The 23,668-nt window shown below is 36.1% G+C and overlaps 1 protein-coding gene across 6 annotated transcripts in view; it reads right to left on the reverse strand.

The window, feature by feature from the left end:
- Positions 1-23,668, reverse strand: part of Efcab5 (EF-hand calcium binding domain 5) — a 173,440-nt gene that overhangs the window by 25,081 nt on the left and 124,691 nt on the right. For all 6 annotated transcript variants that reach the window (XM_013503354.1, XM_013503351.1, XM_013503350.1 and 3 more), the window contains exons 15-19: positions 23,218-23,374; positions 13,974-14,263; positions 12,704-12,873; positions 12,021-12,249; positions 7,475-7,627 (exon numbers count right to left, since the gene is read on the reverse strand). In XM_013503354.1, the coding sequence (XP_013358808.1) occupies positions 7,475-7,627; positions 12,021-12,249; positions 12,704-12,873; positions 13,974-14,263; positions 23,218-23,374 (999 nt within the window). The remainder of the gene's footprint in view (positions 1-7,474; positions 7,628-12,020; positions 12,250-12,703; positions 12,874-13,973; positions 14,264-23,217; positions 23,375-23,668) is intronic.

The raw sequence follows: 23,668 nt of genomic DNA on the forward strand, positions 1-23,668 counted from the left end.
TATTGCAGTTTTCTTCCTCCGGCTAGTCTCTCCTCTCATTCAAGCAGAAAATCTGTAGGAAAGGAATGTTATGAGGTAAAAGCAGAAATCACTGGCTAGTCTCTGATGTTTTTTTCAAAAGTGAGATATGAGTTAAGATAACAAACCTGGCACACATGTTAGCCACTTAACCTTCTCAGGACCTTAGGGAAATAAAAGACTGAGCTCTTAATTTCCCCATTAGCTGTCAGCTGGGGGCTGCTCTTGCCTCCTAGAGACCTTGAGTCTCTGTACATAGACTTGTGCATCTCAGAACAGGCAATGAGGTATCACCCTTCTCCTGTCCTCTCATCTCTCAGGGACCATAGCCCGAGAAGGCGCTCTGGTTTTTTAAAATTTTATTTTAAGGAGAAAATAATAAAACAAAATTTCCAAACAAGATAACAGGAGAATAACAATGGTTAATACACTGCATATTGTTATCTTTAAATTAGTTACTCAGAGTACAAGATATAGGCATTTAATTGTCCAAACAATATTAGCACAAAACTTTCTTTTCAAAGAATTAAGAGAAATTAATAGTATAACATCTTAACTAATATATATATATTTGCTTTTCCCTTCTTTCTTTTCTCCTTTCCCTTATTCCAGTTTCTTTTTCCTTTTGAACTGTTTCTTCCCATTTCACAATATCTATTGAACATTTTGGATCTTATTACCCTTTCAGCTTCTCACTAGGCAGACAATACAATGTTTACACATGTGAGTCTGGTTTATTTCACTTATGAGTATGGTCTCGAGTTGCATCCATTTACCTGTAAGAGTCTCTAGTTTATCCTTCTTTATGGCTGAGTAGTACTCCATTGTATAAAAATACCACATTTTTTTTATTCATTCCTCAATTGATGGGCATTTGGATTGTTTCCAAAATCTAGTTATGACAAATTGTGCTGCTATAAACATGGGTGCACATATATCGCTGTGGTGTGATGTTTTTAATTCTTCTGGGAAGATACCTAGAAGAGGAATAGCTGGGTCAAATGGGACCTTGAATCTTAGTTGTTGGAGGAATCTCCACAGTGGGTGCAGCAGTCTACACTCCCACCAATAGTGGAGTGGGGTTCTGTTTTCCCCACAACCCCTGCAGCATTTGTTATTCATTGATTTCTTGATAACAGCCATTCCTTCTGGGGTAAGATGGAATCTCAGTGTTGTTTTAATTTGCATCTCTCATATGACCAGTGATGTTGAACATTTTTTCATATTTTTTTTGCTGTTTGTATTTCTTTATCTGAGAAGTGTGTGTTCATCTCAGATGCCCATTTTTGGATTGGGTCATTAAATTTGGGAGGTCTAGAGTAAAAAGAAAACCCATGAACTGGGAAAAAATTTTAGCCAACTGCTCCTCAGACAAAGGACTTCTATCTAGAACATATAAAGAATTTAAAAAATCAGGCCATCAAAATTCAAAGATCCAATCTAAATATGGGCATCTGAGATGAATACACACTTCTCAGGTGAAGAAATACAAATGGCAAATAAATACATGAGAAAATGTTCAACATCATTAGTCATTTGAGAAATGCAAATTAAAACAACACTGAGATTCCATCTGACCCCAGAAAGAATGACTATCATCAAGAAATCAACCAATAACAAATGCTGGAGAGGCTGTGGGGAGAGAGGAACCATACTTCACGGTTGGTGGGAGTGTAGATTGGTGAAACCACTGTGGAAATCAGTTTGGAGAATCCTAACAAAACTAGGATTAGAAGTCTCACTTAACCCAGCTATTCCCCTTCTGGATATTTTCCCAGAATTAAAAACATCATATCACAGTGATGTATGTGCACCCATGTTTATAGCAGCACAATTTGTTATAGCTAAATCTTGGAAACAACCCAAATGCCCATCAACTGAGGAATGGATAAAAAAGATGTGGTATTTTTATACAATGGAGTACTACTCAGCTATAAAAAAAGATAAACCCGAGGCTTTTATAGGTAAATGGATGCAACTAGAGACCATACTCATAAGTGAAATAAATCAGACCCACATGTGGAAACATCATATTGTCTCCCTGGTGTAGGAACCCGAAGGAGTAAGTAAATCTCAAAATGTACAATAGATGATGATATGAAAGGGAAAGAAATTGCTTAAGGGAAGGAACAACTGGGATGAGGGAAAGAAGAAAAAAGAAAGAAGGCAGACAAAATATATCTACATATATGTCATCTATGTCTATATCTATATCACCTGTATCTATATAGAAGAATAGCTGGGATAACTATATTGCTGATGTCTGATGGTATATTGAAAGAAACAGTTAATGCTTAAAATTTTTTGTAATCTGACCAGTTTTGCATGCTTGTATCTGGTAATCTAAGCAACTGATTTGAAGATAACAATATGCAATGGAACAACCATTGGTGAATTCCTGCCATCTCGACTATTGAAACTCTATTATCTCTAATATTTTATCTAATAATTTCTTTTATTCTCTTCACTGATTTGAACAATCTTCCATTCTTGCATCTGGTAATCTGAGCAATGTAGTTGAAGATAACAATATGTAATAATAACAACCACTGTTAATTCCTATCATTTTGTTTTGAAATTCTGTATCGCTTTTAATGTTCTTGCTTTGTTTTGTCTATGTTTGTGATGTTGGTATGCTGCTATTGTTCTTTTTTTTCTTTTACTATTCTCTTTAAAATAAAAAAAAATACCTGTTGCCATGTAAGGACAAATATTCGCAGGTTACAGGATTTAGGACATGGAAATTTCTGGGGTGAAAGGTCCATTATTCTATCTACTATAGATTATTTATTTAATAAGTTCATTATTCCAACAAAAGACATAGATGTCTCAAAATAATTTATTTTGAGCCATAAAATAAATTATCCTGGGTTCCACACTTAAGAATACTTTGAGTCTCTTCCATTTCTCATTTATGGTTATTATCAATGGAACGAGATTTTTTTCTCCATGACTGTCTACTTTATAGGCATGTGGCCACGAGGTGAGTTTGAGCATCTCAGAATGTATTTTGTAATTTGTACAGGTCAGAGTGGCAGAAAGACGCAAATGGCATAGCAGAACTTGGTAATTTGAAGAGAGTTTAATGAAGGGAATATTTATGAAGTTTCAGGCAGTGTTTAGAACCCTGGCATAGTAGCAGTGAACAGTTAAGCACTCTTAGCCTGAAGAGGCAAGAGGAGGAAATGACTATGGGAACCTAGAGAGGACACCCATGTGGGGAAGACCCCTGAGTAAAGGTGCAGTGGCTTTTAGCAGAACACATCCAACCCATAGCAACTTGGCAGAGAGTCAGAAGCAAAATATCCCATCTTCAGTCTCTTTCTGCCCTCCAACCTCTGCTTGTGGCTCTCAGTGCCAAGCCAAACAGAAGCCAGAGGGCTATGGAGCCCACATTGATACTTGCATACGTTTTGTGAAACAGAACAGGCTGGCAAAGATGAGGAAGTAGATTTGTGGGGGGTGCAGAAGGGGAAAGGGTTAGCTTAGAAAGTTACAATAGTTGAATGCTTGGAAAAAACTTATCCCTTCGGTCACATTTTGTCATTTTTAACACCAAAACCTCATCATGTTGTCTTGGACCAAGGATTCAGCCTTCTTTTTGTCTTCTTGAGACAGTATTTCATTACGCAGTTCAGGCTGGCCTTGAACTCACTTTGTATCCCAGGCTGGCCTCAAACTCACAGTAATCCTTCTGCCTCAGCCTCCCTAGTGCTAGGATTACAGGCGTGTGCCACCATGCCTGGTGGAGGATACAATTCTTAACTATAGCCTTGGACAAGCTATTCTATTTTCACTCAAACCCTGGCTTCTAGATGGACCTCTTCTCCCTCCCACCCTTCAGCATTCTTCTTTACCACCATAAAATGACCTTGGGCCAGATAAACTATCATCTTTGTAGCTCTGGCCATGTTGTAGCAATTCTGAAATTACATATTATGGAAGCCATGCTTCTTTCTGACTGCTTTGGGCTACCTTTGCTTTTTCCATGGTGCTCTAGGTGCTATTTTCCTTAAGACCCTGAAAAAGTACTCTTGTATCTTCTTCAGGCCCTGTATGCATTTGCCCCACCACTGTAGAGGCCTATTAGATGTGGCACTTTGCTCTAGCCCCAAGGGTACTTGGAAGCTCCTGTTGCCACTCCTACCCTCAACTCATCCACACCCCCACTGCAGGGCCAATAACAAGGTATTCACTACCTCCATAAGCCTGGCCACCTGCCAAGAGTTCTGCAATTAAATTTTCTATGGCCAAGGCTTTATCAACTTGCTTCAGCCACTGACGGAGGGAAGGAGGACTGGTGGTAAGGAAAGAATAGAAGAAGTCAAGAGAGATGGGGATAGGTGCCTTTTGCAGACCAGCCAAGGAACTGGGAGACAACAAAGTTGACATCCTACTTGATTAGGCACGTCACAGGATTGTTTATTTTTTTGAAAAAAAGACAATTTTCCATCACTCTCATCATATAACAAATCCTAATGTTAAAATTAAATGTAAAGAAGCAAAGTAAACATTCAACAAGAATTCATCATATTAACTCTTACCACTCCCGTACAATATAGTACTTAAAATCTTACAATCAGGAAGAGAAAAAAATAAAAGGGATCTAAATAGGAAAGGAAGAAGTCAAATTATCCTTGTTTGCAGACAATATGATCCAATATTTAGAAGATGCTAAAGACTCCACTAAAAGACTTTTAGTGCTGATAAATGAATTCAGTGAGGTAGCATGATATAAAATCAACATTAAAATTTTTTAAACCTTTTTTCTTATACCTATATTGATAGCTGAGAAAGAAATCACGAAAACAATTCCATCCACAATAGTTTAAAATAAAACGTATGGACCAACCTAAGCAAAGAGGTAAAAGATCTCTACAATGACAATTTCAGAGATTACCGAAGAAAATAATTGAAGATGACACTAGAAGATAGAATGCTCTTCCATGTTGATGGGTCAGCAGAATCAGTACTGTTAAAATGACCGTATTTACTAAAAGCGATCTATAGATTTAATGCAATCTCATCAACACACCAATGACATTCTTCACAGAACTAGAAAAAAGCATCCTAAAATTCATGTGAAAACACAAAAGACCCAGAACAGCCAGAACAATCCTAGGCAGAAAAGGCAAGGCTGGAGGCATCACACAATCCACTTGTAAATTATGCCACAAAGCCATAGTAGGAAAAACAGCTTGAGATAGACACAGAAATAGACACATAGACCAGTGGAACAGAATACAGGACACAGAAACAACCCACAAAACTACAATCTGATTCTGGACAAAGGAGGCAAAAATATATGATGGAGAAAAGACAACTTTTTCAACAAATGGTGCTGGGAAAATTAGATATCCACTTGTAGAAAACTGAAACTAGATCCCTAGTCTCACCTTGTACAAAAATCAATTCAAAATTAAATATGTAGGTATAAGACCTGAAACTTTGAAATGCCTAAAAGAAAACACAGGGGAAACCTTTGAAGCCATAGTCAAGGCAAGAACTTCCTGAACAAGACTCATTTCATAAGAAATTATAGCAAAAATCAACAAATGGGACTATGTCAAATTAAAAGATTTTTGCACTTCAAGGGAAGTAACTAACAGAGTGAAGAGATAGCCTAAAAATGGAAGAAAATATTTTTCAGACAATCTTCTGATTGAGGATTAATATTGAGATTATGTAAAAAGCTAAAAAATATCATAAAATAAAATAGCCCAATCAATAAATAAGCAAATGAACTAAACAGACATTTCTAAGTTTTTTTGTTTTGTTTTGTTTTGTTTTGAGACAGGACCCCATTATGTATTGCAGCCTGGCTTTGAACTCACTTATGTAGCCCAGGCTAACCTCAAACTCACAGCAGTCCTCCTGCTTCAGCCTCCTAAGTGCTGGGATTACAGGCATGCATCACCATGCCTGGCTTAAACAGACATTTCTAAAAAGAAGTACAAATGGCCAGTAAGTATATAAAAAAATGTTCAACATCTTTAGCCATAGGCAAATGCAAATCAAAACTACACTGAGATTCCCATCTGAATGACTCATCAAGAACACTACCCCGCCCCCCAAAAAAGTGCCTGAGGATGCAGAGGAAAAGGAACACTTCCACATCCCTGGTGGTAATGTAAATTAGTACAGCTACTGTGGAAACCAGTACGGAGGTTCCTCAGAAAACTAAAAATAGAGTTATCATTTAATCAAGCTGTACCATGCCTTCATATATACCCAAAGGAATTAAAGGCAGTGTACTACAGAATACCTACATACCCATGTTTATTCACAATAGCCAAGATAAGGAACCAGCTTAGATCCCACCAACATATTATGAATAAAGAAAATGTGATATATATATATGTATATATATATATATATATATATATAAAATTTAGCTGTAAAGAAATTTTGTTATCTGCAGGAAAATGGATGGAACTAGAGATCATCATATTGAGCAAAATAAACCAGGGTCAGAAATACAAATCTCACTTGTTGTCCTTATTATGTGGAATCTAAAAATGATGACATGAAAGGAGAACTATTATTATAGGGGATGAAGAGAATAAGGGGGAGCAGGAGGGGACTGTATGAGAGGGTAGTAAGGAGGATATGATCAAAATATACTATATGTAATGAAACCCTCTCAAAATAATTAATCATATTATACATAGTGACCCTTTGTAAAAAGCATTATTGGTGTGATATAATTGTGTCCTTCCAAAATAGGGGTCCCTTATCCATTTCCATGTCACTCATGGGGGTATTGCCTCTTGGGAGATATCTCAGGATGAGTCGAAAAGAGTTTTCTTTCTTGAATTTTCCAAACTGGAACATTTCACCAGAAGGTTTACTAAGCATTTGACTTGCAATGTGGAGAAAGCCCATCTTTATTTGGAGGAACAAAATGAATGTCAGAGGGAAGAAAACATGAGAATTGAGATGATAAAGAACATGAGAGAGCCCTGATGGTACTGAATCCCTGGATCTGGTCATTCTGGAAGCCAGCTTGACTCCTGTGCTTTCTTCATTTTGGTCGCGTGAATCAGTCACAACCAAGGATCTTGGGTTGAAGTCCAGAGAAATATGTTCTCCAGGTAGCTTAATGGCTAACTAATATAGTTTTTTTTTTTTTTTTAAGAGTAGAAAAACACTAACGTCTAGTAACTTTGTTATATTGAAGAGATCTTGAAAACTTATTTGGAGGTTCTAGCAGGGGAGTACAGCAACTCACATACCCTTGACTTAGAAATGGTCTCCACTGCTGGTACAGTTGTCCTCTCTGAGCACTCAGCTTCAGGAAGGATGCACATGGAGCAGTGAGGGATGAAGAAAACACTTGCCTAGTCAGCTAGAAGAGCTGAATCAACTTGTGTGATCATTTTGGTCACATGATGTCACAACCAGACTGCCCTCACATCTGACACTGAAGAAATCTAACACGTTGAGCCTTACTTACCTGGTCTGGGCTAGACTCAACAAAATAGGTAGTGATGGAGGTAATGCCGGATGTGATATTGAAGAGCCAGCCAATACCAGTGATCACAACATGCAGGATATGCTCCCTGCTGTGAACATAGTGATAGGCATTGCTGAAGACATTAGCAACACCCTGTAAAAACAGAAAATTCAAATTGCTTTTTCTTTTTAAGATAGCAAAATAATTAGCAATGTATTAACTGTACTCTTTTAAATTAATGATAATCTACTTAGTACAATTTATTCATCAGTGGCGTAACATATTCTATTATGTAACAAGAATCATCAAGAACTCAAAGGGTTGGGAGGCATAAGTACACAAGTAAATCCTAGCTACTTGGCAGGCAGAGGCAGCATTGCGAATTCAAGGCCAGCCTGAGCAACTTCATGAGACCTTGTCTCAGAAACGTAGGGAGATGTCTGGAGATGTAGCTCAGTGGTAGAATGCCTGTAGGTTCAGTTTTCAGTATTGGAAAAAAAACTAACCAAACAAAAAGAAGTAAGATAGGAAGGCAGAAAGGGAGAAAGAAAAGAAAGAAGGGTACAGGCTGGGTGTGGTGGTATATTCCTGTAGTTCCAGTTAAAGGGGAGACTGAGGCAGGAGGATGGCAAGTTCCTGCTAGCCCAGGAAATTTAACAAGATCTTTTCTCAGAATAAAATTTAAAATGTGGAGGATAGGTTCTTGGGATGCATCTCAGCGGTGGAGTGCTTACTTAGCATGTGTAAAGCCCTGAATTCAATCTCTAGTACTTCAAAAAATATCAAATGTGTAAAGAGAGATGTGCAACATATGCTTTTAGCCCCTTTGTTAAAAAGCAGATGGCTGAAGGTAGATATGCTTGTTTCTCTGTCTTCTGTTCTGTTCTATTGGTCTGCATATCTACTTTTGTACTAGTGTCATGCCTCATTCAGTGCAGCTCTTGAGAAACTCCCAGGGGTAGGACCACGAAGAAATCAAGGCAAGAGTAAAAATGCAGAAAGCTGAGATCAGGTGGAGTTCTCAGAGAAAAGAACCAGTACGTTTATTTATACACTGGGCAGCTTGATGTCAGGTGAACCCTAACAACTAGCTTGCCTCTCACACCCTGTGGTCTTTGGGGCCAGTTTACTTGGCTCACCTTGGCTCACCTTGGGTATTTCATGTTCTTGGTGCTGAAATAGCTTGTTCACGTGGCTCACCTTGGGTGCTCTGTGTTCTCGGGGCTGGCCTTGCTCCAGTTCACACGTGTAATCGATCTCTAGCTTTGATTGCTCCCCACAGTATCATGCTATTTTTGTTTACTATAGCTTTGTAATATAACTTGAAATGTGGCGTTGTGATGCTTCCTACTTTGGTGTTTTTGCCCAGAATTGCTTTGTCTATTCTAGGTTTCTTCTGATTCCATATGAATTTTAGTATTATTTTTTCTAGTTCTGTGAAGAATGTTGTTAGTATTTTAATAGAGGTTGCATTGAATCTATAGATTGCTTTTGGCAAGATGGTGAAAAGATGGCAATGGTTCTGGGAATACTGGTTTACCCACATGCAGATGATTGAAACTAGAACCATACCTTTCACCCTGTACTAGTATCAAATCAATGATCTAGATATAAAAGTAGAAACTTTGAAATTGCTGGAAGTTAATATGGGCAAATATCTGAACCCATACCCACTAGCAAGAACTTCCTGAACAGTTCCTACAGCACAAGAAATAGTATAAAGAATTAACAAATGGGATTACAAACTAAAAAGCTTCTACACAGTAAAAGAAACAATTAGCAGAGTGAAAAGACAACCTACAGAACAGAGGAAAAATTTTGCTAGCTACTCATCTGATAGAGGACTAATATCTAGGTTATATAAAGAACTCAATTAAATTTATTCCCCTCTCCAATGAATGACCCAAACAAAAAATAGGCAAATGAACTGAATAGGCACTTCTCAAAAGAAGTACAAATGTCTAATAAGTATACGAAAAAATATTCAAGATCTTTAGCTATTAGTAAAATGCTAATCAAAACAACTCTGTCTTTTTACCTTAACCTCATCAGAATGGTTATCATCAAGAACACAAAAGTAACCAGGCATGGTAGTGCATTCCTGTGATTCCAGCACTCAAGAAACTGAGGCAGGAGAATTGCAGTGAGTTTGAGGCCAGCCTGGGCCAAATAGTGAGTTCAGGGCAGCCTGAACTACATAGCAAGACTCTGCCTCAAAATTTTTTTAAAAAAAGCAATGAATGCTAGAAAGAATGAGTAGAAAAAGGAACTCTTTTATGCTGTTGGTGGAAATGTAAACTGGTACAACCACTGTGGAAATCAGTATGGAGACTCCTCAAAAAACTAAAAATAGAAATTCCATTTGACCCAGCTATACCTCTGCTGGGTATATTATTAAAAGAAAGCAAGACATTGTATCATTGTATTATAGTGATATATGCATACCAATGTGTATTATTTATTCATTTTTATTAGTATAATTTTGAGATACATAATGAATACATTCATCATGAGGAACTGATACTTACACATATAGCATCTTAATCCTTTTTACTTTCACTTCTCCTCCCTTCAGTCTTCTCTCCTTCCATCCCTTGATCTCCTTCTCATCTCTAAAAGATCTACTTTCAGTTTTTTATAATCTATATTTTATTTTGCTTTTTAAATTACTTATACTTTGGATTTCTCATATAATAGAAACCATGAGATATTTAATATTCTGTGTCTGATTTATATTACTTAGCATTATGGTTTCAAGGTTTATCCATTTGCATACTCTTGTTTATAGCAACCCAGTTTACCATAGCTAAGCTTTGGAAACAGCTACATGCCTCTGAACAGATGAGGTATATGTACACCATTCAGCCACATTGAAGAATGAAATCGTGTCATTTGCAGGAAAATGGATGGACTTTGAGACCATAATGTTAAGTGAAATAAGTCAGACTCATAAGGTTCAACATCACATGGCTTCTCTTATATGAAAACTCTAAAATATAAATTATTAATGAATAAAATAAAGGAGAGATGGTAAGAAATAAGAAGGCAGACTTTTTGGAGATGATGAAGGGGATCAAGGTAGGGGAAGTACAGGAGTGGAGAATACAAGGGAATGAAAATGATGAAGCTATGTTATATTCATGTAGGCAATACCCCAAATATAAACCACTACACTTTGTTTTTTTAAAAAGAAAGATCTATATAACTTTTTAGCTTTATGAAAACAGTCCAGCAAAATTTGTGATATGTTCTATTAGATAATAGAATCACAAGAAAAAGATAAACATTAAAATGAGAAAAAATATTTAAAAGCCAAGATTCTAGTCCTGGGAAGATGGGTAGGAGCTGCCTTCATCAGATGCCAATAGTACAATAGACATCTGTGGCTAGTGTCATCAGATAAACAGTTCATGACATGCTTAGTCCCAAGTCTTGCAACATGCTAGATTACAGTCTTTTGACAGTCATAAAGAGATCTTGTTCTACAGAGAAGGGATGGGAAGTCTATACAACACATATGTGGTCTTGTCAAGAAACTCTTGGATAACCACAAATTCTTCAAAATCATATGCATTTATATATTAGGACTCAGGCCATTTAATGGTAATCCAGGGGCCTTTATCTCTAAGGGCTAGAAGGCCAACTTCTAATTTATTTGGATATGCTAACAAGACTATATAATTCACCTACTGATAACTCCTCTATTTTACTGCTTAATTTCTTCATGTTATTTCTATGTCAGATGAGAATGAATCTTATACATTCAAGGATACAAGGAAGAGAAAGACATTCAACCACTTTTCTCAGTTATCTATTCAGTAAGTGGGAAAAGAACATGAAAAACAATGATGAATGAACATGCACAGTTAAGGGTTTATAGGGGAATAAATGACAAGGACACAGCATGCTCCTGACTTACTGCACTACTACACAGCCCACTGCCTCCAGAAAGGCTTTAAATCTTCCTTCATTGAAATTTCTGTCCATAGAATTACATAAAAATGCATGTAGAAATGTTTTACTTATTTCATGGTCTTAAAAGTGCCTATTTTTTTGTGACCTACTTTTAGAATATAAACAAATACTCAACAAACATTTGGGGCTTTTTCTTTATTCTTTGTTCTTAAAAATTGTAATACTGAAAATAAAAGCTATGGAAATGCATATCATATTTAGTACCCTTCATGGAAAGAACACAAGATTAGCAGGTAGCATTATTAATAAAACAAACATATATCCCTTCTAAAGATTCATTCCTACTTTGTAGGTTTAATTGTTGGATTCTATTCTACAGCATACATTTTATTCTTGTGATTAATACTATGAGATATGTATTAACCATATTCCCAGAAAGGCTGATGCATGAATGTGTAATTGAGTCTAAGAGTACTTACATAAATAAAGGGAATTTTCTGAAAGACTGACACAGGCAGCAGGACCAAGCATGATAACATATATACATAGCCTTCTTTTCAACTGGTTTCATTTTCCAAGAAATATAGGAAAGGCCATCCTACCACTGCTCTTGAAGACTTCTACATCTTACCTGGTAGAATCTGATCTCATGAGGTAGGAAGATGTTTATTTCATGGGGATCTCTAAGAGTGTCAACAGCCAGGACCCCAAAGACCCTCATATAGGCATCCTGAAGAGGCACAGCCAGGAATGACCCATTGTGATCATTTTGCTTGCGGGATTTGTTCCAGAAAAAGATGTTCCCATGATACTGAACTTGGGGGACATGAATTGGCTCCCCTTCAGCCACTACTGTAAAGCTGAGAAAAAAGGATACAAGGATAGGAATAAGCCACAGGAGGAGGCTTTAGATTAAACCACAGAAGAAACTAGATCAATTTGCCACCCATAATCATGGACATTATATGTAAAAGAAGCAAACTCAGATAAGATTACAAGTTTGTAGGGCCAGACTTGAGGGAGATATTTAAAACACAACTGTAGATCTTACCATAGAAGACATACAAACAGGGTGAAGAGATATAACTTACAAAGCTGATACTGTGAAGAAGAGTCCCTGGGTGATTGCTTAAAAGTAAGCTCTAGAAATGACCAACTGAAATCATTTGGGACTGGAAAGCCATCAGGTCCTACTCTAGATTCACTGGTGAAATTTCCCTCCTGAGCTGCTCACTAGGATTTGGATGCCAGTTTACTTCAGAAGGGGAATTACTTTTTAGAAGAATGAAACCAAACTCTTCAAGAAGTTCTTACCTGATTCCCTTCATGTCCTGGTAGAGCACTTTGTTCAATACAAATGGAGCATCATCTAGGGTACAAGCCACATTTCTTAATAGAATAGTCCCTCTATCTGGTAGTAGTAGGTTTTCTTCTAAGAGGGAAATGTGAGCACTGATCTTCTTATTTCCGTGGGCTTCAGCATCCTGTAGCAAAATGTTTCTATGTATTTGCAAATAGTTAAAGAATGTCTTAATTGTTTTACTAGCCAATCGGTGAATTTTCTGAATAAATTATGCCACTATGTATTGCTATTCATGGCAGTAGGGAAAGGGCTGGCACCACAGATATCCTCTAAATCTGAGTTTTAGTGAGTGGAATGGGTTTCCTATATGCCACCTAGACTGCTTTACTGAAAACTAAAACAAGAACAAAAACAAAACAAAACATCTCAGGTTGAATTAAATTTACAGGCTTAGATCCCTCTAACTATAGTCGTATTTTGGGGGCTTAATTAAAAATATTGATTTTAGAGAGCTGGAACAAGAAAATGCCTTCATCTCACTCACATCTCTTTATCATTTATATATGAATGTGAAAAAATGCTCTCAAGGAACTCGTAACATAGTTTGGATATTTGATCCATGTAATTTAAGAAAAAGATTTCTTGAAGTCCCAAACTATACTTTCCACAACCACTATTTCTAATAAAAGTAACTGAAAGTTCTCTACATTTATAAATCCTAAATAATTAATGATATTATGTGTTAACCTATAGATTGAACATACTCATGAAGTGAGCACATGAGAGAGACCTTTCTTGATATTTGTCTCTCTTTCTATATATTTGGGTTTGCTTTTGCATGCCCTCCCAGTGTCAATATTGTATGACACTGGATTCTATTTTATAATGAATTTACAGTTTAAATACTTTCTTTAAAAAGTAATTACATAGTTTCTAAAGTATTATGCAAGGAAAATGTAGCTTACACTCTGCATCTCCTTAGTGGTATTTTTCATTATCAGCCTATTTTCTGTTTTTAACTTATTTGACTCTCACCACAAATAAAATTAGAAATCCCAAGATGTCATTTTCACATCTCACCTTTCTACCTTTCTTCTCTGCTTCTATATTGTCACCTGGTAATTATTCCAGTTGTATTTCACTTAGGTTTTGGGTCATTTATTCACTGTAATAATGAATCAAACATCTATAGCTGCATCCAATGCCATGTGCTTCTATGAAGCCATTGAAAGTTACTTACTGTCAGGATTTTTTTCTTATATATCACTTTAGAAAACACACCTGGGTTAGAGCCTTGAAAGTCTCAGTGTATACTGGCTCCAGAGATATCCCACTAGTCTCTGCAGCACGTTGGATTTGATGCAGCCATTTCCACCTTGCACAGTTCCTCAAACTCTCAATATGGTTCTTCTCGACAGAGTTCATCAGAAATTCCACAATACTTTCCAGAATTTGACCTTCATCACCCCTGAGTTCAGATACAACCAGTTCTATGTATTTCTGAAACTGCTTTGAAGACAACTTTACTTCATGACCAGAACGTGGCTTTGGAAAATGTATATGTAGTTTAGCTAAAAGACATAAATGCAAAACCAACAACTAACTAAAAGTTAATTTACCCATGAGGGAAATTTTCATTTTCCTCTTAGAGCAAGTTGAAGCCATTAACAGCCACTGTATATGGAAAACCAAGCATATCAAAGCCATGTCTGAACCCTATGGAACATTTCACAATGACTTATATTAAATTCAATATAACTCCTATGTCATGTTTTTCTTTGCCTTTCTTTCATTTACTTATTTAGTTTTTGCCTTTCTTTTAATTCTCCCACTTATTTAGGTGAAACTCTCAGGATCTAATCTGATTCATCCCTATATTTGGCCTTCCATGTTCAGTAAACTACTTAATTCCATCCTGTTATTCTTTGACAATGCATTGGGTGGCCCAGTCTCTTTCATTCCTACTCTCATAACCCTAAACCAGCTTTTACTGGTTTACCAATAGTAAATGCTCCATAAATGTCTGTAAAATTAATTAAAACACAATTTATATTGTGTATTTCCCTATTTTAAAGTCCTACCATAGTTGGATCTAGTTTATTTCCCATCATATATGTTCTTAATGCCATGCAGGAATTATTTGCTCCATATCCCCATTCTATTCATAATCTCTGACATGCCTTGCGTACTTATGCATTCCACCACTTTTATTTTTTCTAATGGTACAATGATGACTCTATCAAACCTGAACATTACCAGTAACTTACATCTTCACTCTGTTTTTCCATATTCCTTCACCTGCCTCCTTGCACCCCTTACTAATATCCTGAATTTGGCTTTATCTTTTTCTCTTTTCTCAGTAGTGTTAGGGTTATATAAAAATATATGTGTAACACATATATACTTCTTTTTTTTTTTTTTGGTTTTTCTCCGGTACCGGGAACTGAACTCACGACCTTGCGCTTGCCAGGCAGGCGCTTTGCCGCTGAGCTAAATCCCCAGCCCCACACATATATACTTCTAAACAATTTGTGGTAGGCAGACACTCACGCCACTGAGCTTATATCCCCCGCCCTTTATTTGTGCTTATTTTTATCTATTTGTAACCTTTAGGAAAAAGTTACTAAACCATATACAGTTTTGTGGGACTTACTTTTCATTCAACATTATCATGGTATGGTAACTATCCATGTTCTATAGCTGTGACTCATTAATTTTCACCCCTGTATGTCATTATATGAGTATACCATTTTTGATTATTTATTCTCCTTGCAAATGATGTTTAGGTTGTTTTCAACATTTTGCTCTTAGGAACAGCACTACAAACATTTTGAACATGTCTCCTGTGTAAATTTATGTAAATTAACAAGCCATTAGAATATGCACCCCTTTCCTTTAAAATATGGTTGTAAGCCTTTTATTCCTCAAAAAGTTTTCCACTTTAATTCAGTCTTCCCCCAAAAGATAATGGCATGCATTCTATATTTGACAATTAACAAAGACTACCTGGAACTTGTGGTCATTTTATCATGTGTAAGCATCTCACTTATATAGTTGAAGATCTCACTTATAGTTGAATATTTATTGACTTTTTAGCATCCACTCATTTTTCTGTTGGTGGTTGTATTTCCAATTTTGCTTTGGAGAAACCAATCCCTCTCTTCTCAGTTTATGTGTGGTAGAGCATGCCTCTCAGGCTTATCCCAGTCAGAGCACCTTATTCCTCTAGCCAAAATGGATGGGTTAGTGAAGATTAATACCAGACACTTTGCTTGCATGATTAGAAACAGGATATTTTCCATTTTATTCTTATTAGACTTGAATGAACCTGTGAAGATGTGAGACTGGACCTGGTCACCACAAAGGGGTAGATTATATGACAATGGAGCTAAAACACAGAAGATAGTAAGGTTAGGCTGAATGCAAGAGAAGGAGAAAGAAAGAGACACCTGTTTTAATGTTGTTATTTACAATCCCAGGCCTTTTCCATTAAATGAATATATTTCTCTTTTTGCTTCTTTTAACCCCTTTGGATTGTGTTTTCTATTATTTGAACTAAAACAGTCCTTAAAAATATAATACTCAATTATTAGGTTAAAGTGCTTCTTGGATTCTTCTTCTTTCAAATCTTTTGCATTTTCTCTTTTCATTCCTTTCTCTTCTTGAACAATTTGGTTCTAAGGCCATTAGGTAGGGGAGAGAAAGGTGAAACCAACATGACACAGAGCAGGGTATATCAGTTCCAATGGGTTAAGGTGTGCATTTGTGCAGGGGTGGCTTGAGCCTGAGCAGGGTGAGGAGGGTATTCACATGGAAGGGAAACCTTTAGCTCACGTGGATTAAGAAAGTGGTACTACAGAGAGGTAGTTTAGGTTGCAATGTGAAAGCCTAATGTGGATGTTTAATACTATGCAGAGTGAAGAGAACCTTCAAATGGAGGGACATCCTGGCTTGGGGGGTCCTAACCTAAGCAGGGTAAAGATGCATCTATGTGGGTGGGAAATCCAGAATGGAAAATTGGAATCCAACAAATTAAGAACTTCCACACAAAGAGTCAGCTCAGCGTGGGGATCCAGAACCTGAGTAGACTGAGGAGGGCATTAACACAAAAACCCACTTGGCATGGAGTGTCAGAGCCTGGGGAATATATGAAGAGCATCTACTTGGAGGGCTGATCTGGTGTAAAATGTCAAGGCCCAAGCACAGTGTGGAGAGCAGCCAAGTGGAAAGAGCAGGTTAGTGTAGGGTGTTGGATTATGAGTGTAGTAAGGACATCAGTGTGGGAGAGAGGACAGCAGAAGTGATGGGTGATTTGTTCCATATAGAAGTAATAGATTTATTGATCAAACAGATAAATATATTTAGGATATCATGAGCCAGAAAGAAGAGAATTCCAAAACTGGAAAGGAAGAAAACTAGGATGAACGCTATTGTTTTGGATTGGATTTGGAAGTAGTAGTGTGAACTCATGGCTTTAAACATTCATACACAGAGAACTATGTACAGATATAAATGTTTTATACCACATGCACATCCATGCACGTACACACAAATTCACTACTTTTGTACATTGAGAAACCTGGCAACAGAAAGTTGCAAGCAAAGAGAACATGGAGAATCCTTATCTCGGCTTCTAAATACTATTTTCCAATAAAATAAACCAGATTTTGCTGCAGACATAGATTATTTCAGGGTTGGAATAGGGAAAATATAAGATGAACCTGGAAGATTTCATTGTAGTAGAAAGCAAGGAAGTGCTCAGTAAACACTGGAAACATGTTTAAAGGGCAGAGGGAACTGACAGTTCATCATAAAACCAAAACTGCTCATCTTGTGGTCCAGAAATTATGCCCCTAGATATTTATTAATAAGAAATGAATACATTTATCCACAAAAAGATTTGTATAAGATTGTTCAGAGCCACTTTACTCATGGTAATTAAAACCTAGAAATGGCCCAAGTGTCCATCAACTAGGGAATTAATAAGAAAGCTATGGTACATTAATACAATGGAATGCTACTCATCAACAAAAAGAAGCCAATAGTTGATATATGCAACAAAATGTAAGAATCTCAAGGAAAATATGCTGGCTAAAGAAGTCTTACACAAAACAGTAATTTAATGAAAACTAATCTATGGTGGGAAAAATCCCAGAAGAGTGATTGTCTTATGGATTTGTGTGGTGGGGATTGAATGGGAAAGGGACATGAGGGAGTTCTTTTGTTTTGTATTTTGCTGTCATTGTTCTTTTATATTTTGATCAAGACATGGAGTACACAAATTATGCATTTACCAATACTAAGCAAAAATATACTTTTATGGAAATTTTACTTAAAAATAGTTAATAAATAGAAAGTCTAATGATACACATGCTACAGTACTTAGGGAGAAGGATATAATTCACTTTCAAATTGGTAAAAAAAAGAGAGTGATGGAAAGATGGATGACAGACAAATATATAGGTAATATGATAGTGTGATAAAATGTTAATGGTGGAATCTAGCTGTGCGTATATGTAGGCTTCACCACACAATTCTTTCAGCTTTATTCTATGCTCAAAATTTTTAATAAAATGTTGAGAGTGGGGAGGGAAGCACATAGTAGCCATATTGCAAGGGCTATTCTAAATCTGAGACAATATGAACATCAAAACAAATAATGATAGCATTGGATTATATCTCATTGAATAAAATAGGAAACCATTACATAATGTTATAAATGAATAAATGAAAAGTTTTACAAGAAAGGGAAGGGCTGGTTTTAAAGTTTCAAAGTACATTCATAAAAATGTATTAATTACAAAGGGGAAAGGAGTTTCCTTAAAGTGAAGTCTGACACATATCCTCTTAAGCAACTAGACAGTTATTAGCATGGGATTTCTGATAGATTTTCAACAAGAAAATACAGCATTGATTCTGTGATATACTCCTGCAGAAGATGAAAAACCTGAATTTAATCATGAGGAAATATTAGAAAACTATAAATAAAGGGCATACTACAAATAACCAGTTTATAATCTTCAAAAGCATCAGAGTCATGGAAATCAAGAAAAGACTTGAGTCTCTTCAAGTTTCTTATTCTAGAGTTCCAGAGTGATGGAATAGTAGTACTTTACGCTACCTACTTGTCCAATTTTCAATTTCTTTAAAAACACTTTGTATCCTTTCTAATGAGACTTTAATAATGTTCAAGGTTTCTGGAATTAGATCACAGAATTTATTACCAAAACGGTGGCACCCTTATCTCTCTCCAATTCACCAACCCCATTTTTTCATTTTTGTTGATATTATGAATCTTAGCTTATGTTATATTAATTGAGGTTATTAGGTTCCTGTACATGGCATTGCTTTACTCACTTCCCCTTCCCCTCCTCCTTAAGTATTTTTCCCTTGGACCACTTCCCTATTGCAAGAGAGCCATGTCCTAGTCTCCTTCTACCCATCTTTACTGTTCTCTTCATTTGTACTTTGCCTCACTCAAATGAGAGATACTATATGGTATTTAAGCTTGTGTGTCTGGTTTATTTCATTGAACATTATATTTTCCAGGTGCATCCATTTTTTTACAAATGTCTCAAATCTGTTATTCTTTATAGCATAGTAGTATTCCATCACATATAGATACCACATTTTCCTTATACAGTTATTTGCTGATGGATATACTGGCTGGTTCCAGGATGTAGCTATTAGAAATTGTGCTGCTATAAACACTGGTGTGCATGTATCACTATAGTATCATGTCTTAAGCTCTTTGGGGAAGCAGTGAGATTTCTGGATCATACGGAATTTCTAACTTCAGTTCTTTGAGAAATCTCCATACTGATTTCCATAATGGTCGTATTAGTTTACATTCAGACCAACAATGAAGAAGTTTCTTCTTCACTACAGCCTTGCCATCATTTGTTATTGTTTGATTTTTTTTTAATGATTGCCGTTTCTTCGGGAGTAGGGTAGAATCTTAGCATTGCTTTACTTTGCATTTCTCTAATGGCCAGAGATGCTGAGTATTTTTTATATATTTGTTGACCATTTGGATTTCTTCCTTTGTGAGGTGTCTGTTCATTTCTTTTGCCCATTTCATCACCTGATCTTTAATTTGAGGTGGTTTAATTCTTTTGAGTTCATTATATATTCTAGATATTAGTCTTTTCTCTGAAGAGTAGCTGGCAAATATTTTAGGTGGCAAATTCTGTAGGTTGTCTCTTCACTATACTGACAGATTTTTTTGCTGTACAGAAGCTTTTTAGTTTGGTATGATCCCCCTTGTTGATTCTTGCTGTTATTTCTTGTGCGATTGAGATTCGGTTTAGAAGATACTTTCCTATACCTATGTCTTCAAGTGTCTTGCGCATTTTACCTCCTAGTAGGTTTAATATTTCTGTCTTAATGTTTAAATCTTTGATCTATTTTGATTTTTATTTAGTATATGGTGAGAAATAAGGGTCCAGCTTCAACCTTCTGCACATAGATGATCAGTTTTCCTAACACCACTTATTGAATAGGCTGTCTTTCCTCCAAAGTTGGTTTTTGGCCCCTTTGTTGAAGATCAAATAGCTGATAATGTGTCTGGGGGAAGTTTCTGCACATCAGTTCTGTTCCACTGATCCACAATCTGTTTTTGTTCCAGTACTGTGCCATTTTTATCACTATGGCTTTGTAGTATAGCTTGAAGTCAGTTATTGCTATGCCACCTGCTTTGCTCCTGTTGCCCAAAATTGTTTTTGCTAGTCTGGGTCTCTTCTGGTTCCATATGAATTTTAGGATTGTTTTTTCTAGATTTGTAAAATATGCTATGGGTATTTTGATTGGGACAGCATCGAGTCTGTGTAACAGTTTTGGGAATATTTGACCAATATTTTGACAATATTGACTCTGCTTAACCAGGGGATATCTTTCCATTTTCTGATGTCCTTTTCAATCTCTTTTTTCAGAGTACTGTTGTTTTCTTTTTGCAGGTTTTTCACTTCCTTGGTTAGGTTAATTCCTAAGTATTTCATTTTTCTTGAAGCTACTGTGAATGGTATTATTTTAATAATTTCCTTCTCATCCCATTAATGGTTGGTGTACACAAATACTAATAATTTTTGCGTGTTCATCTTGTACCCTGATATATTACTGAGGTGACAGTAGACATCCTTGTCTTATTCCTGATTTGGGGGGGGGATACTTTTAGTTTTTCCCTATTTAGTATGATGCTGGATATTGGTTTGTCATATTTAGCCTTTATCACATTTAGGTATGGTCCTTTTATACCTGTTTAATTCAGGGTTTTTATCATGAATGGGTGTTGGATTTTACTGAAAGCCTTTTCTGCATCTACTGATATAATTGTAAGGGTTTTTTTTAACCTAGCTTCTCTTTATGTGTTGTATAATATTTATTGACTTTGTTGAACCATCCTTGCATTTCTGGGATGAAATCTACTTGACCATGACATATAATCTTTTTGATAATATTTGCTAATATCTTGTTAAATGTAAGCATCATAACAACTCTAGTCTTAAACCATGGTAAATGTGCACTAAATGTGATTGCTGTGTCTTCTTTGATGGTGAAAAATAGCATTCACCAGCAATTTTATAGAATCAGTTATCTAAAGCCCAGAAGACTGGGGACTGGGTAATGCCAGAGGGGGAGAGAAGAGAAAAAAGGAAAAAAAATTTTTTTAATTCTTCTGTTCTGTGGTATGGGAAGGAGGAAATGAGGGGAGGCAAAGGAACCTAGTGATAGTAAGGTATGTGTGCTTCTCTTTCTCTTGCCTTTTTTCTATATGTGTGCTTCTCTTCCTCTTGACTTTTTCCCCTCCCTATATAGTTTATAGAGAGTAAGAGAATTCTCCCTTGCCCCTTTATGTCCTTCCTACATTTGTATGTGTTTGTCCACTTGACTTCTTTCTCCTGGGTCTTATTTATTCTCAATTTTTTTCTCTCCCTTTTTCATGTGCTTCTCTGTTTATCTTTTTCTCTAATATTTATATCAGTCATAGAATTTTTTCCCATCCCCACTTCTCACTACCATTTTGTACCAAATTTTCGCTGTTATCCCCTTCTAAATATACATCATACCTTACTATCACTAGGTTCCTTTGCCTCCCCTCTTTTCCTCCTTCCCATACCACAGAACAGAACACTTAAAAAATTTGGCACCAGGAAACAGAGTCCTCCTCCTACAGTTTCTTAAATTATACTTTGTATACTTCTATATAATTGGATTCCCTATAGTCCAATATATGGAACTTTGCAACATCATCCTTAGGTTGCTTAAATTTTAACATGTCTAACTACTTCATTTTACAAATAAGGATAGCTGAGTCTATGGAGGTTAAGTAACTGGCCAAAGGGCATATGACCATTTGTGAAGATCCAGTATTGGATGCCAGGCATTCTGATCATCATATAAGATTTTCTGTAGAACATGGTTCTGGGTATGAAATTTACCCATCTTCTAAATAGAAATCACATCATTAAGCCTTTTGAATTTTCACTAAGTAAATCTTCTTTGGATTCAGTCTTATAGTATAGTATGATATAGTTTGAAGAAAACATAGTTATTGAAGAGACCATAACAACTGATAAGCCTAATTATATTTGAAGATTAATCAATATGATGATGTTTTGAAAGAACTGAAGGACTTAACCAATCCTGACAATTTTTCAACCATGCACTACACACTTCAAATATTAGAAATCTGGTATACAGAAGTCATTAGATAAATCTTTAAACCCAATGAAGATCAAAATCATACTGGGACCTAGTGAAGAAAGGAATTTATTACACTGGAATGAGAACTGTAGTAGCTTTTGTTTGAGAAGTATTGATCAGAAGGAAAAAATATAGTATAGGAGGAGAAAAGAATAAGAAGTCAGTAAATTGAAGAGAAACTTGCAAGCCAGTCAGACTTAAATAATAGTTCAGATCTTGTGAAGGCCAAATGGAAGAACAAGAAAAAATTCTAGGCAGAAATGTGGCATAGTTTGGATTCTTTTAATTATAACAATGAGGGCAACTAAGTACACAAAAAGAATTTTACTATGTAGAGTTAAGGTGTTGGACACATTCCACTCCCAAATACACTGACAAATGTACAAAAATTCTGATTTCTCTGCATTCTTGCCAACACTTATTATTTTCCATTTTAAAAACTATGGCCATACTGTTAGCATGAAGTGGTACCAGAAAAAGAAAAAGTAAAGTGATATTTGATAGTTTTAGTATAACCAGTGTTTGTTTTTTAACTGTATATATGTCACAGTAGTGGGAAACTTGAAGCAAAGTTGTTACCACAACTTAAATAGGTACACTTTTTAAAAAACTTTTAAAGAGAATTAAAAAAATAAAAACAATATACAATTTCAAAACAAGATGATAGGAAATTAACATTGGTTATTATATTGCATTCTTTTGTTGTTGTTGTTGTTTTTTTCTCCGGTACCGGGAACCGAACTCACGACTTTGTGCTTACCAGGCAGGCGCTTTTGCCGCTGAGCTAAATCCCCAGCCCCTATATTGCATTCTTATATTTTACCTTTCTTCATAGATTCTTTTTCCATTCCATCCTTGTATGCGTATAAGAGTTTATCAACTTCCTCTAGATCCAGGAAGCCTGAGCCATCACTGTCCCACTTCTGAAAGAGGGCTTTTAAGAGAAGTCCCTGTCGGATTCGGAAAGCATTTTGTCTAACCTAGGATAAAAACAGGATAACAAGGCACAGAAGACATGCTGTTCATTGTGCTAGCTGGGACCCTGTGCTTAAAAGCCTGGCATATTTTATAAAGACTACTTTACTTTGGGGTTAACCATGATATTAATGGAAAATTCAGTGTAAAATTTTAACCCTGTTAAATATAATTTCTTTGTTTCACTTCTAAACCAAAACTAAAACAGAACCAAACCAAACCAGGAATTGTCTGCACTGGACTAAAACATACTACACTGGGAAGGGTAATAACCTTCTTAAGAATTTCTTTCCAGTCCC

Source organism: Chinchilla lanigera, unplaced genomic scaffold (genome assembly GCF_000276665.1).
Source record: "Chinchilla lanigera isolate Chin_1 unplaced genomic scaffold, ChiLan1.0 scaffold00080, whole genome shotgun sequence".
NCBI classification, from domain to species: domain Eukaryota; kingdom Metazoa; phylum Chordata; class Mammalia; order Rodentia; family Chinchillidae; genus Chinchilla; species Chinchilla lanigera.